The sequence below is a fragment of the Carlito syrichta genome, unplaced genomic scaffold, assembly GCF_000164805.1.
Source record: "Carlito syrichta isolate Samal-C Ts95f unplaced genomic scaffold, Tarsius_syrichta-2.0.1 Scaffold306677, whole genome shotgun sequence".
NCBI lineage: Eukaryota > Metazoa > Chordata > Mammalia > Primates > Tarsiidae > Carlito > Carlito syrichta.
The window spans coordinates 396,470-409,335 of record NW_007250773.1 but is presented as its reverse complement, the minus strand read 5'-3'; the positions used below and the strand labels follow the sequence as shown (position 1 = coordinate 409,335).

Sequence of the window (12,866 nt, the reverse complement as noted above, 5' to 3'; positions counted from 1 at the left end):
TAAATAAATATATAAATTTATATATATATATAATTTACTGAAATCAGATAATTATTTACTTCATGTCACTTTCCCTGATGTACATTGTTCTTCCCAGAGTTTATGTGTGAAAGTATATTACCATTGCTATGTCATTATGGCATTATAAGTAGCTTTGGGCAAGTTATTTAACTCATTTGAGCTTGTTTCTTAAACTCTAAAAGGTGATAATTACATAGATGTGTATATACTTTATAGGGTTGTGAGGATTAAATATAATAATTCATAAAAGAACAGTGTTGGACTCACAATAGACCTAAAAAATGTTTATTCTTTTATTTAGAGCTTTTTTCTGATATTACTAGAGCCTTTACAGTCTAATAAAGAATAGATATATTCATTCATTCATTCATTCAATGAATATTTATTTAGTGAATGACAAATATTGAGGCTTGGTGTTGGGGATATAACAATTTTAATAAAACACAGTCCATGCCATCAAATAACTTACAGTCTAAGAAGGAATTTTAAACAATTTAAAAGGCAATTACAATGCCTATGATTTTGCACACAGTACAGCCTTTTTGAAAGACCCTTCACCTCATCCTCTAAGACACAGCATAGGGGCAACCCCTTTGGGTCTCCTCCCACTGTGGGGGCTTTTCTGTCCTCTCAATAAATCCTGCTTTTAAAAAAAAAAGACACAGCATAAGAAGGTTTAACTGAACTATCCTCATAGAGTGGTCCATTTTCTTCCTCATGCCTCAACTTTTATCTGTCCCTGTGAGCTCTCATCACCCTACACTGAATACACGTGTCTGCCTTCCTATTAAATTGTGAGCTCCTTGGATTCAGAAACTGTTATCCATCTGTTGGCCCCCTGTTGTCTGGTACCAATAAATATTTGGTGAATTGGAAAAAAAAAAGGCAATTACAATACTGGAACATAAATGCTATGATAGGAATGAGCATAGAGTGTTAGGGAGGCACCAAGGAAGGGTACCTGTCCAACCCTGGCAGGGAGGAGAAGTGGAGAGTGGAAGGCAAGAAAGGGTGTTTGGAATAAGTGGTGGATGGATGATGGCTGTGGGCTAGATGGGAGTTAACAGGGGAAATGTGTGTGGAGACTGAGACAGGGAATAGGTGGGCATGTCATTATGGGAAAGGGAAACAGTGTTGCTGTGAAGATAACATGAGGTCACCATGTAGCATGCTTAGCATGGTATGGGACACACTAAGCATATAGAATGTGTTAGAACTGTTATTGTTTTTGTTAAGGCTCAGAGATGAGCCTTAACATAGTAAGTTTGTGGAATTGCAGGCAGCTGTTTACAGCTGGCATTTATTGGGAAGAGGGTGGTATAATGAGAGGTGAGTCTGGAGTTAGAAGTGCCTTCTCTGCTGTCTTAAGCATACTCTGTCATCTGTGGAGAGACTCTGTAGGCTTTAAGCAGAGAAGGAAGTAGGTTTACATGTTAGAAAGGCCATTTGGGCAATAATATGGCTAATGCTAATAGGGTTGTGAGGATTAAAGGATAAGGAAGGCATTGCTACAATTTAGAAGAGTAACAGAGATGTCCTGAATTAAGGCAGTAATAATGAGAAGAGAAATAAGAATTAGAAATCAACCGGACTGTGAGGTTGATGAGATAGAGACTATGAGGGGAGGGGAGATTCGGTGGTGTTACCCAGGTTTTTCGTTTGGATACCCATATGGATGGTATTGCTAAATACTGAATTAGAAAGCACAAGTTTATTGTTGTTGCCGTTGTTCCATTTGGTAGGGAGGGGTGCAAGTGAGAAGGATTGATGACAGATGACCAAATTTTAAAGTTAATGAAATCACCTGGACTAGTTAATAATAATCTAATTTTCCATGGGACATCACCATAAAAATTTCCAGCTTTGCTACTTAATTGTTGTGTAGCAAAACTTGAGTGGATTACTAACCTCTCTGATTTATAATCTCCTTATCTCTAACATGTAATAATATCTGTCTGCCCATTTCACAAATATTGGCCATATTCCACATGCCACACACCTAGCTAGGCACTGGGAATACATCAGTGTTTTTGCCTCAAGAAGCTTACACAGTCTAGAGAAGTAACCGCCCTGCAGACTAGCCACTATGATATAGTATTTGTGATTGTAGACGAGTGTGAATGAGACTACGGTGGAAGAAGTGTATTGAGACAGGATCAATGCAAGCATCACAGAGGTAAAATGTGAGTTGGGTTTTAAAGGAAAAGCAGGAATTTGCCAAGTAGGCAAAGGGAGTTGACAAAGGAGTTGCTGTGAGGTTTAATTTGAATGGGAAATATTTAAAATACAGCAAATGACTGTAAAAATCTGAGTGATAGTGTTACTACAGAGTGCTACATGTAATGATAAGAACTGTTTTAATGACGTAGTAAGAACTGTTCTAGCAATACACCTCTTACCAAAAATACCAATATCTGCATTTCATATTTTGTTTTCTTTCTTTTTTTAGTGTTCCTCTGAACAACAGGGAGAATATCTCTGATCCCACTTCACCACGGAGAACTGAATTTGTGTATCATTTGTCTGACGTGTAAGAGATTTTCCTTTATATTAATATTGATGTGGAAGTTAATAACCTTTAATTAACCCTGTTAGTAAGAATTTTTTATATGAAAATATGTTGGGGTATAAGCATTTACAAATATAATCAGAACTTTTGAATACATTAATTCCTGTGCTAATGATTAGGTATCACAAATTTATTCAACTACCACAGATTAAAATTAGCTATAGATTGATTCTAAAGAATAAATTATTGCCATTCATTGAAGAAATATCAATGAATGGCAATAACTGAAGAAATATCAATTCATTCATTGAAGAAATATCAATGAAGTATCTTAATACTTCAATAAGTGGATTTCATCTCATAAGTCAAGCAGGTGTTTCTTTGGAAATGACAGAATCCAACATTAGTTTTTTTTTTTTTTTAATTCTTCCTTCAGTAGAAGTTGCTGTATGCTGTAGACAAAACAATATTTTCATATCCTTAATTATATTGCCTACCTTCAACTCATTTTTATATGTTAAAAGTTGAAAAATCTCATAAACCGTTCTGTATTGTAGAGGTGCTACGGTCTGAAAGGATGATCATCCTTTGTGTCAGTCAGAGCTGCAAGAACTAATGGATTTTGGAGTAAAATGTGTAGCCATTCTGATTTAGAGACAGCATCTGGTGATGATTAATGCATGGATTTGTTTTTCAGCTGTAAAAAATGTGACCCTACGGAAGTGGAGCTGAATAATCAGATAGTTACTGCTACCCAGAGCAACATCTGTGAGGAAGACAGTGCTTCAGAGATCTGCTACACGTATGACAGAAACAAGTGTTACACTGCAAAGGCCCCACTGACATACGGCGGCGTGACCACAATGGTGGAGACAGCCTTGACTCCGGATTCCTGCTATCCCGACTAATGGGTCACTGTTGACCACACAACTGTTTATTTTGAGAGGCTCTCCATTTTGATCCAGAAAGTTAATATATTTACTACCAATGAATTTGAAGCTGGGCTTTATTTGGATGCTGTAAAACTAACTTTCCCCCTAAAATAGTGGAAATAGTAACGTTGTTATCTTTGGTAGTCACTTCTCAACTACATGTTCACCCTCTATTAAAATATGTCCGTTATCATGTTTGCCTGAAGAGGTATATTCCCTTAAGAATACAGTTTCTAAAATTTAAAAAATAGACAAGGGGAGAAAGTAAAAAGGTAATACTATTGGCAGGTATAGTAAAATGCTGTCCCCGCTTTTTGGCTTTGCTTTGGAGAGCTGGAGCTTTTGCATTTCCATGCTGCTTTCTTTAACAAAAAGTTTTACTGTGTAGAGAATATATATGTGTAAACATAGGTCAATTATGTCTTCATTAGAAAAATAATAATTGGAATTATTGGAGAATGTGTTCTGGAACTATTTATAAAAATAATTTAGAATGAGATCGCTAATATTTATGAAACCAATTTGCTGAATAATTAAATGTATAGTTGAAAAGTATATTTTGACATAACAGTCTTGGAAACAGATGATAACAATTTTTCTTTTTTCGATGATCAGGTTAGTGTAAGAAATGCCCACTTGAAACCATCTACATTGTAACTGAATCTAAATGAAAGATGTATTTTAAAATATGTATTCTCTAGCACAGTTTGAACAATTAAATAGATTCATAAGCATATTCCTGTGTGAAATAATTTATTGTAAAATGTTTGCTCATGTTAACTTTCTTGTATGAAAGTTAAATATAACTTATTCATGAATAGTTTGCAAGTGTGAAGTAATGATGCATTAATCACCGAATTCATACATATACATATTTGAGGTGGCTTTGTAGTTTTACACCTACAATTAAAATAAATGCAGTGTTTATCATGGCACATAAGACTTCTTTATGCAGAAAGCCAAGGTCAACTGACATATGCATCTAAGGGTACTATGGAAAGTAGATGCTCACTTTGGATTTAAAATAGCAGATAATAAGTAAAGTCAGTTTCCTGAAAAGGAGTTGTTGTTTATTTATTTATTTTTGAATTGAGGTCTTGCTCTGTTGCCTAGGCTGGAGTACTGCACCCTCGACCTCCTGGGCTCAGGCGATCCTCTGTCCTCAGCCTCCCAAATAGCTGGCACTACAGGTGCATGCCACCACACATGGATGATTATTTTTATTTTTTGTAGAGATGAAGTCTCACTATGTTGCCTAGGCTGGTCTCAAACTCCTGCGTTCAAATAAACCTCTAGCACTTCTTCCCATAGTGCTGGGATTATAGGCGTGAGCCACCTCAACCGTCCTGTCCCCCACCCCTTTTTAATGGTAATAGTCATTTTGAGTAACTTCCACCAATTATTCAATGTTTCTTTAGGAGATGGATAGGACATTCTTCTGCTTCAGCAGAAACCATAGTTTTGATGTATTAAAGATATATCCATTCTTGACTGATCTTTAAGCTAGAGTATGGTTTTAACCAAGTCTGAATTTCGTTTAATCAGTAAACATTTGTTGACTATTAAGCCACATGCGCCGGGTAGTTCTGTGGTGACGAAGTGTCCTCGAGAAAGTCACCATCTCTGCATACTCCCTACAGCTCTGCTCAGCTGTCATCTTCTCCGAGGCCTACCCTGAATCCATTTCCAAAATTTCACACCCCATTTCTCGATCCTAGTTACTTCCCCCATGTACTTACCACTCTAAGGCAGACCATGTCATCCACTCATCATGTTTACGGTCTGTCTCCCCCTGCTAGAGTGACACCTCCACACGGGCAAGAGTGTTTTATCCTGCCCATTGATGTGTTTTCAGCGCCTGGAGTCACGTCCAGCACGTGGAGGCTCTTGACATAGAGTGACAACATGAGGGCAAGTCAGGTGGGGAGAGAAGGCATGCACATAAAGAATTACAAGTATTTGGCAGACTCTGATAAAGGACAAAGAAATAGGTCCCCAAATGTATAGACTTACTGGGAAACTGCTCGCAGAGGTCCCTCAGTGACTGCTCTGTCTTTGCCTTAATTTCCCTAGGCACCCAATAAACAAAAGTTTTATTTATTTATTTTTTACCACATCACGGATTCTTATCTGAATGACCCCATCCCAGCTTTATCACCTTTTTAAGTGCCAGTTAATAAAAGGTGTCAATTAATAGCCAGGCAGGTCTTCAGAAGTTCAGTGAAACTCTGATAGCACCATATTAATAACAATTTAGCACTTACTATGTGCTAGGCCACCCATCTAAGTACTTTATAGATATTAACTCATTCAACATAAATCCAGAACGATTTTGTTTTTAACTCCCACAGTGGAGGGGGAACCGAAGCCGTTGCCCGATTTTTTTTTTTTTAGTGGAATTCTCACTCTGCTGCCCAGGCTGGAGTGCAGTGGCACACTCACGGTCACTGCAGCCTTGACCTGCTGGGCTCAGACGATCCTTCTCCCTCAGCCTTCCAGGAAGCTGGAACTACAGGCATGTGCCACCATGCCCGGCTAATTTTTCTTGATTTATTGTAGAGACAAGGTCTCGCCATGTTGCTCAGGCTGGTCTTGAACCCCTAGACTGAGACAATCCTCTCACCTCTGTCTCCCAAAATGCTGGGATGACAGGCGTGAGTCACTGTGCCTGGCTGCTGGTGACTTTTTTTTTTTTTTTGAGTTGGAGTCTCACTCTGTTGCCCAGGCTGGAGGGCAGTGGCATGCTCCCGGCCACCACAGTCTCAAACTGCTGGGCTCAGGAGATCCTTCCAACCTCACCCTTCCAAGTAGCTGGAACTACAGGCATGCACCACCATGTCTGGCTAATTTTATTTAATTTTAATTTTTTTTGATTTATTGTAGAGATGAGGTCTCACCAAGTTGTCCAGGCTGGTCTCGAACCCGCGGGTTCAGGCAACCCTCTCACCTCGGCCTCCCAAAGTACTGGGATTATAGGTGTGAGCCACTATGCCCAGCAGCTGGTGACTCTTAAATGAGAGTTACTGAAGAAAGATGAAAAGCTTCCCATACGTTTTACTTGTACCTTTGCTTGTGTTAGTGGGACATTTAGCAGGTGTATACTACAAAATCAGTGTAGATGTGGCAGCCATGAAAGGAGCCTCTCGGGCCTCTGCAGGGAGTGCAATTGACTATTTATTGGCTCTAAGATCCATCGCTGTATTTGTGCAAGATCACGCTTCCTATTGGCTGCTCCAGTCAACGAAGATCGAATATGGCAGGGTCGGTTCCTGGGAGCCATTGGACTCTTCTGATGTGACAGTGACTTGGGGACTACCCACTAGCTTGGCTGCAAATTTCAGATATGATACACCCAGCCTTTCTTTCTATCCTCTTTCCTCCACATGGGTCAGACCTGCATCAGGACCTGATGGCTTTGCCAGTCTTCCTTGGCTACCTTTCCAGCTGAGCTGATTCTCTAAATGTCTGCACTTCTAGTCTCATCTTGCAATTCTGCAGGACCTGAATTAGCACAATAGTTGATCATGATCTATCTGATTTAATGATGATAAGGATGATAATGAAATCGAGCATTCTTCACGTGCCAAATGATTTATCTATGTCATCTCATTCAACACTTACATTGGTTTTATGAATGAGAAAACCAATTCAGTGGATAATTAGCAATTTGAGTCGTTCACCTGTATAGGAGACGTCAGTGAAACTCTGAATTACTATTCTATAGCCTTAACAAATATCATTTAAGGCTCTCAGACAATCATTACATCCACGGTAACATTTTCTTACAGCTTATATGGTCTTTATTTTTTATTTTTGGAGTTGGAGTCTCACTCTGTCACCCAGGCTAGAGTGCATCATGGCTACTGCAGCCTCCCCATGCTGGGCTTAGGCGATACTTCTGCCTCAGCCTTTCAAGTAGCTGGGACAAAAAGCATGTGCCACCCCACCCAGCTAGATTTTAAAATTTATTTATTGTAGAGACAAGGTCTCACCATGTTGCTAAGGCTGGTCTCGAACTCTTGGGCTCAGGCAATCCTCTTGCTTTGGCCTCCCAAAGTGTTGGGACTATAGACGTGAGCATTTTGAGGTTAAGTGACCAAATCATTGACTTATCATAAATCTATGACATTTTTTGCCCTCTCTTTTTAATCTGAATTAAATGGATGGCATATTTAAAAGACAGGTATAAGTAGGTACCATTGGTGAGAAATTTTTAATTTTATTTTTTGAGTCAGAGTCTCACTCTGTTGCCCAGGGTAGAGTGCAGTGACACACAATCACAACTGACTGCAGCCTTGATCTCTTGGGCTCAAGTGATCCTTCTACCTCAGCCTCCCAAGTAGCTGGGACTACAGGTGTGCACCACCATGCTTGGCTAACTGTCTTATTTTTTGTAGCGATGAGGTCTCACTATGTTGCCTAGGCTGGTCTTGAATTCCTGGGCTCAAGCAATCCTCCCACCTTGGTCTCTCAAAGTACTGGGATAACAGATGTGACCCATCTTGCCCAGATGAAATGTTTTTTTCATAGTTTTGCATGCACACTCAGCACCAGCAGGAGAAAAATGGTATTAATTAGCAATAAGAGCAAAGCCCTTTAATGAGCTCTTCCAGTCTTGGCTTTGGGGTAGCAGTACAGCCTAGTGGATGAATCCATGGTCTAGGTTGAAATGCAGACTCTAAGCGACATAGGGCAAGTTAATTTAACCTAAGATTGTTTCTTCATTGAAAATTGGGAGTAAAAATTACTATCACCGATTTTTATAAAAATAAAAATGTACGTGGTGTGGATGTATCACTTATTACTGCTGTTGTAGCTGTCGGCAACACGCCATAAATTGCAGGTGTTTATGTGGTGATTGTTTTTGGGTTCTCTTCCCTGCCTAGACAACAAATCAGAGAAAAAGTAAATATATATTGAATCAGTGATTTTCAAGCTTTAGACATGAGAATTACCTGGAGGACTCAGAGTAGATTGCTGAGCCCCACTCCCAGAGATGCTGATTAAGTCGTTCTGGGACACAGCTGGAGAAATTACAGTCCTCACAAATTTCCAGGTGCTGCTGGTGCTGGGAATTGCTGGGGGCTCGGCTTTAGAATTGTAAACCTCTACTGCCCCCTAGTGATGAAATTATGCAACATGATGAATATGCATTTTTAGCACGCATTGTTTCCTTGGGTCCTCATGGTGCCCTATGAAATGGGTACTGTCTTCGTTTCACAAATGATGAAACCAAGATGTGAAGCGATGAAGTAACCTGCCTAAGGTTTTACAAGTAGAATGTGGAGAACTGATCATTGGATCCAAGGCTGTCAGACTCTAAAGCTTTCACTCAGTATGTTATCCTGTCAAAACACATTTTCAGACTATTTTCCCCAGTAATTCCACTTCTGAGGAAATAACCAGAAATATGGACAAAGAGGGATGAAGATATTTCTTACAACACCATTTATAATCATGAAAATTCATAGGAAACTTTAAGTCCAGTATGAAAGGAATGGTAATATAGGTATACTTCAGAATATTTTGCAGACAATAGAAACGAAATTTCAAGTATTTTAAAATGTATGCAAATTGCTATACAGTGTGAAGAGGATAAACAAAATATTGCATAAGTGACCTTATGAACACCTCCTTACATATGCATGGAAAAAAGACTTGAGGAAAACGGGTTAAGGTGTTATTTTTGGTTTTCCTTTTGTCGTATATAAGGAGGGACCCCAAAAAACCTGTAAGTTATTTATTAAACAAATGTGTATTTATTCTTCCATATTTAAACTTCAGTCATCTTCAAAGTACTCTCCGTTTGATGCAATACACCTATTGAGACACTTTTTCCACTGTTCAAAACAGTTTTTAAACTCATCAATGTTGATATCTTTTAGTGCTTCTGCCGCTTTTTGTTTCACCTCTTCCACATCAGCAAATTGCTTCCCTTTGAGGATTTTCTTCAGCTGGGAAAACAGAAAAAAGGTGGTTGGGGTGAGATGGGGTGAATAGGGCGGGTAGGGCAAAGGAGTCATGACATTTTTGGTCAAAAACTGCTGAACACTCAGCAGTGTGGGCAGGGGTACTTGTAAATCACCCATCATGAAACGGGAGAACAGGGTCAAAGAATCCCCGAAAATAATGCACCGAAGCTGAATGCAGCCTCTCAGACAATGCTGGCTGGCACACTGATGCTGATGCATTCCTAGAACACTTATCTAGGGAGGACATCTGGCCTGCCTTCCAAAAGATAATTCTTTTTTTTTTTTTTTTTGGATTCCCCCCATAGTATATTCCAAGTATTCTATGATGCCTGTACATTTTATAATTAGAAAATGATCGTTATTAATCAATTTTTAATTTTAGTCAACTATTTATTATATTAATTTGGGGAAATTCTAAATTGTTATTTACTGACATAACGTATTTAAATAGAAAGTGATGTTTGCTTAGCAGCCACTTTGTGCTCAGCAAATTGCTATGAGGGAATACATGAGAATAAGAGCTGTGTCTTGCTTTTTTGGAGTTTTCCTACTCTTTTTTTTGGAGGGTTGGAGTCTCACTCTGTCACCCAGGCTGGAGTGCAGTGGCATGCTCACGGTTATTGCAGCCTTGACCTGCTGGGCTTAGGTGATCCTTCCACCTCAGCCTTCCAAGTAGCTGGAACTACAGGCAGGTGCCACTACACCTGGCTAACTTTTTTGATTTATTGTAGAGACGAGGTCTCATCAAGTTGTTCAAGCTGGTCTCGAACCCCTGGGCTCAGGCAATCCTCTCAGCTCTGCCTCTCAAGGTGCTGGGATGACGGGTATGCGCCACCGTGCCTGGCTTTCCTACTCTTTCTATGGGTAAAATGAACACAGGAAAAGACTAGCACATGATATCGGACAAACATGTGATTAAATAGTAAAGATGACGTGCTGTGAGCCTTTGGGGAGGCTGGGGATGTTAGGGTTGGGGTTGTCTTGGAGGAGATGTTAACTGAATAAGGCCCTCATTGATGGAGAATAGAATCTTCTAGAACTACATGAGTTAGACAAAGAGACTGGATGGAGCATAACATAACATAAACACAGGAAGAGACAGAATCAGCCCGTTCCTCTTTCTTGTGTTTCTATTGTCTTTCACTTATATGCTTCATTTACACATATCATCGCTCAAATTAGTGATACTCAGTTTTCTCAGCAGTCAAGATCTTTCTGTTCCTTCGCTGGTCAGTGTGAAGTTGTCATTTATTTGCAGGAAACAGCCTAGCTCTTTGTCACCCCACGTGTGGTTCGCTGACTGGTTGACTCGTCATTACTTGAGAGCATGGTACTATTACAGAATGGTGGGTTCTACTCCATCTACTGAATTAAAATCTACATTTTAACAGGACTCACAGTCACATACACATTCAAGCTTGAGCAACGCTGGCATGGTAGAAAGCAGCGTGAAAACTAGTTAAAGGAGGCAGCTAGCAACACAGTTTAACAGCTGAGGGACCGACAAGGTCTGCCCCAAACAAAATTTTCTATGATTATTCTTTCCCCAAAATGCTATGATCAGACTTGCCCTTGAAGGGAACGTGGTCTAGGGGGACTGAACGTTAGCCAACACTTGAGAGAAAACACTCTTACCTGGTTTAACCACAGCCAATTCCTGCTGCATAGAGCTCTGGCAGAAAGGGACGAGTTAAATTATTTGGACAAGCTCGGAGGTAATTACTGTCCAAGCTCTGATGAGGTGCAGAAATGCAGGGTGCTGGGTGCTCAGTGCAGATGAAATGAGCCACCAGGGGATCAGAGGACCTTGCCCGGGAGGTGCTGGGGCCATGAGAACAGCTTCATCTATTTTGCAATCACGTCTGCCTCAAATGACAGCTCAACTTCTCGTTTGGTTCTTCATTTGCAGATTTCTTTTCTGTCAATGGGATTTTGCTTGTTACCAACTGAATCCTGTTTCTAAATCCAATTGACAATAAATTCAAAGTGAGAGGGTAAGGTTCAGTGGCTGATGGTTTTGGGTTAGGGGTGAGGTGGACAGAACCACACACTGTATTCTGTTGTGAACATGTGAACATCTATTTCCTACCAAGTGAAGTTTTCTTCCGGTTTTAATTGGGCCGTTGACCTGAGTCACAGTGAAACCTTGAAAGTTTTGTGAAGGAGGGACAAAGCTGTTGATTTTAAGTCCAACACTTCCGGTTCCCTTTTGGGTGATTAGAAATGCAATTTGGGGGCAACTCCCTTGGGTCCCCTCAATAAATCCTGCTTTCCAAAAAAAAAAGGAATGCAATTTGGTTTTCTGTGGGTGAGATGAATCTTTGTAAGGCTCCTTACGGTCATGACTGGAGGAGACTGAGGTAATCCAGGAATGGGGAAACAAGTGAGTAGAGATATGCCTAGGCAAGTAATAAAAACAGCTCAGAGATCACTTCTTGTGAGTGCTCTTTAAAGATGTGAGCTAAGACTCTGGTTTGAGTGACCAAAGTAAAGCATGTCATCTACCTCTTCAGGGGCTCTGAAAAGCCTCAGGAAGAATCTCCATGATAATAGCCACTGGACTGAGTTTCTGGAGGTCTGGCTGGACCCTACATTTTTATCATCCTACTTTGCTTTCCTTATAAAGTGAGGAAGTGTAAGATTCCCTCACCCGTCCCTGCCTGAACCAGTGCCCAACTATCCTTTAGAGAAGGTTGTTTGTGCTTCTAAAGCAGATGTGTGTCAGCCTTGTCAGATTATCTCTTGTTTAAAATCCACATATGTTATTTTCTTCTTCCTTATTTACTTTACCAACTAAGACCATCATAGGCTATAGCTAGCTATATTGAAATCAGCAGGTAATGACCACTAGATGTAGGAACTCGCCATAGAAGTGGGGTGGCAGCGGTGGGATGAGGATACTGGAGACAAGGGGTCTCACTTTCAGAGCCCCCCATCTCCACTGCATGCACCTTAACTTTAGAGCACAGGAGAATTACTTTCTTTCTTTCTTTTTTTTTTTTTTTACTTTTTTGGTTTTTTTTTTGAGTTGGAGTCTCACTCAGTCTCCCAGACTGGAGTGCAGTGGCCACTCCTGGCCACCGCAGCCTCAACCTGCTGGGCTCTGGCGATCCTTCCGCCTCAGCCTTCCAAGTAGCTGGAACTACACGCATGCGCTACCACGCCTGGCTAATTTGATTTATTGTAGAGATGAGGTCTCGCCAAGTTGCTCAGACTGGTCTCGAACCCGTGGGCTCAGGCAATCCACTCACCTCAGCCTCCCAAGGCGCGGGATTACAGGCTGAGCCACCGAGCCCGGCTGAGAATTACTTTCTTTACTGTAAGGCGCTCAAGTCTGGTGTCCAGGCTTGCAAAAGCATGTCTGTGCTGATGAGATCAAGAGTCAGTTTCTACAGGGACATTTCCCATTCTTTGGACTGTATGTTGTCAAAT

At 40.5% G+C, this 12,866-nt stretch overlaps 1 protein-coding gene across 2 annotated transcripts in view; it reads left to right on the top strand.

The window, feature by feature from the left end:
- The window catches only part of JCHAIN (joining chain of multimeric IgA and IgM), a 14,950-nt gene extending 11,384 nt beyond the window's left edge, over positions 1–3,566 (top strand). For both annotated transcript variants that reach the window (XM_021715106.1, XM_008063210.2), the window contains 2 exons: positions 2,471–2,551; positions 3,228–3,566. In XM_021715106.1, coding sequence (XP_021570781.1) covers positions 2,471–2,551; positions 3,228–3,438 — 292 coding nt within the window. In that variant the 3' untranslated portion in view covers positions 3,439–3,566. The remainder of the gene's footprint in view (positions 1–2,470; positions 2,552–3,227) is intronic.
- Positions 3,567–12,866: the final 9,300 nt, after the last annotated feature.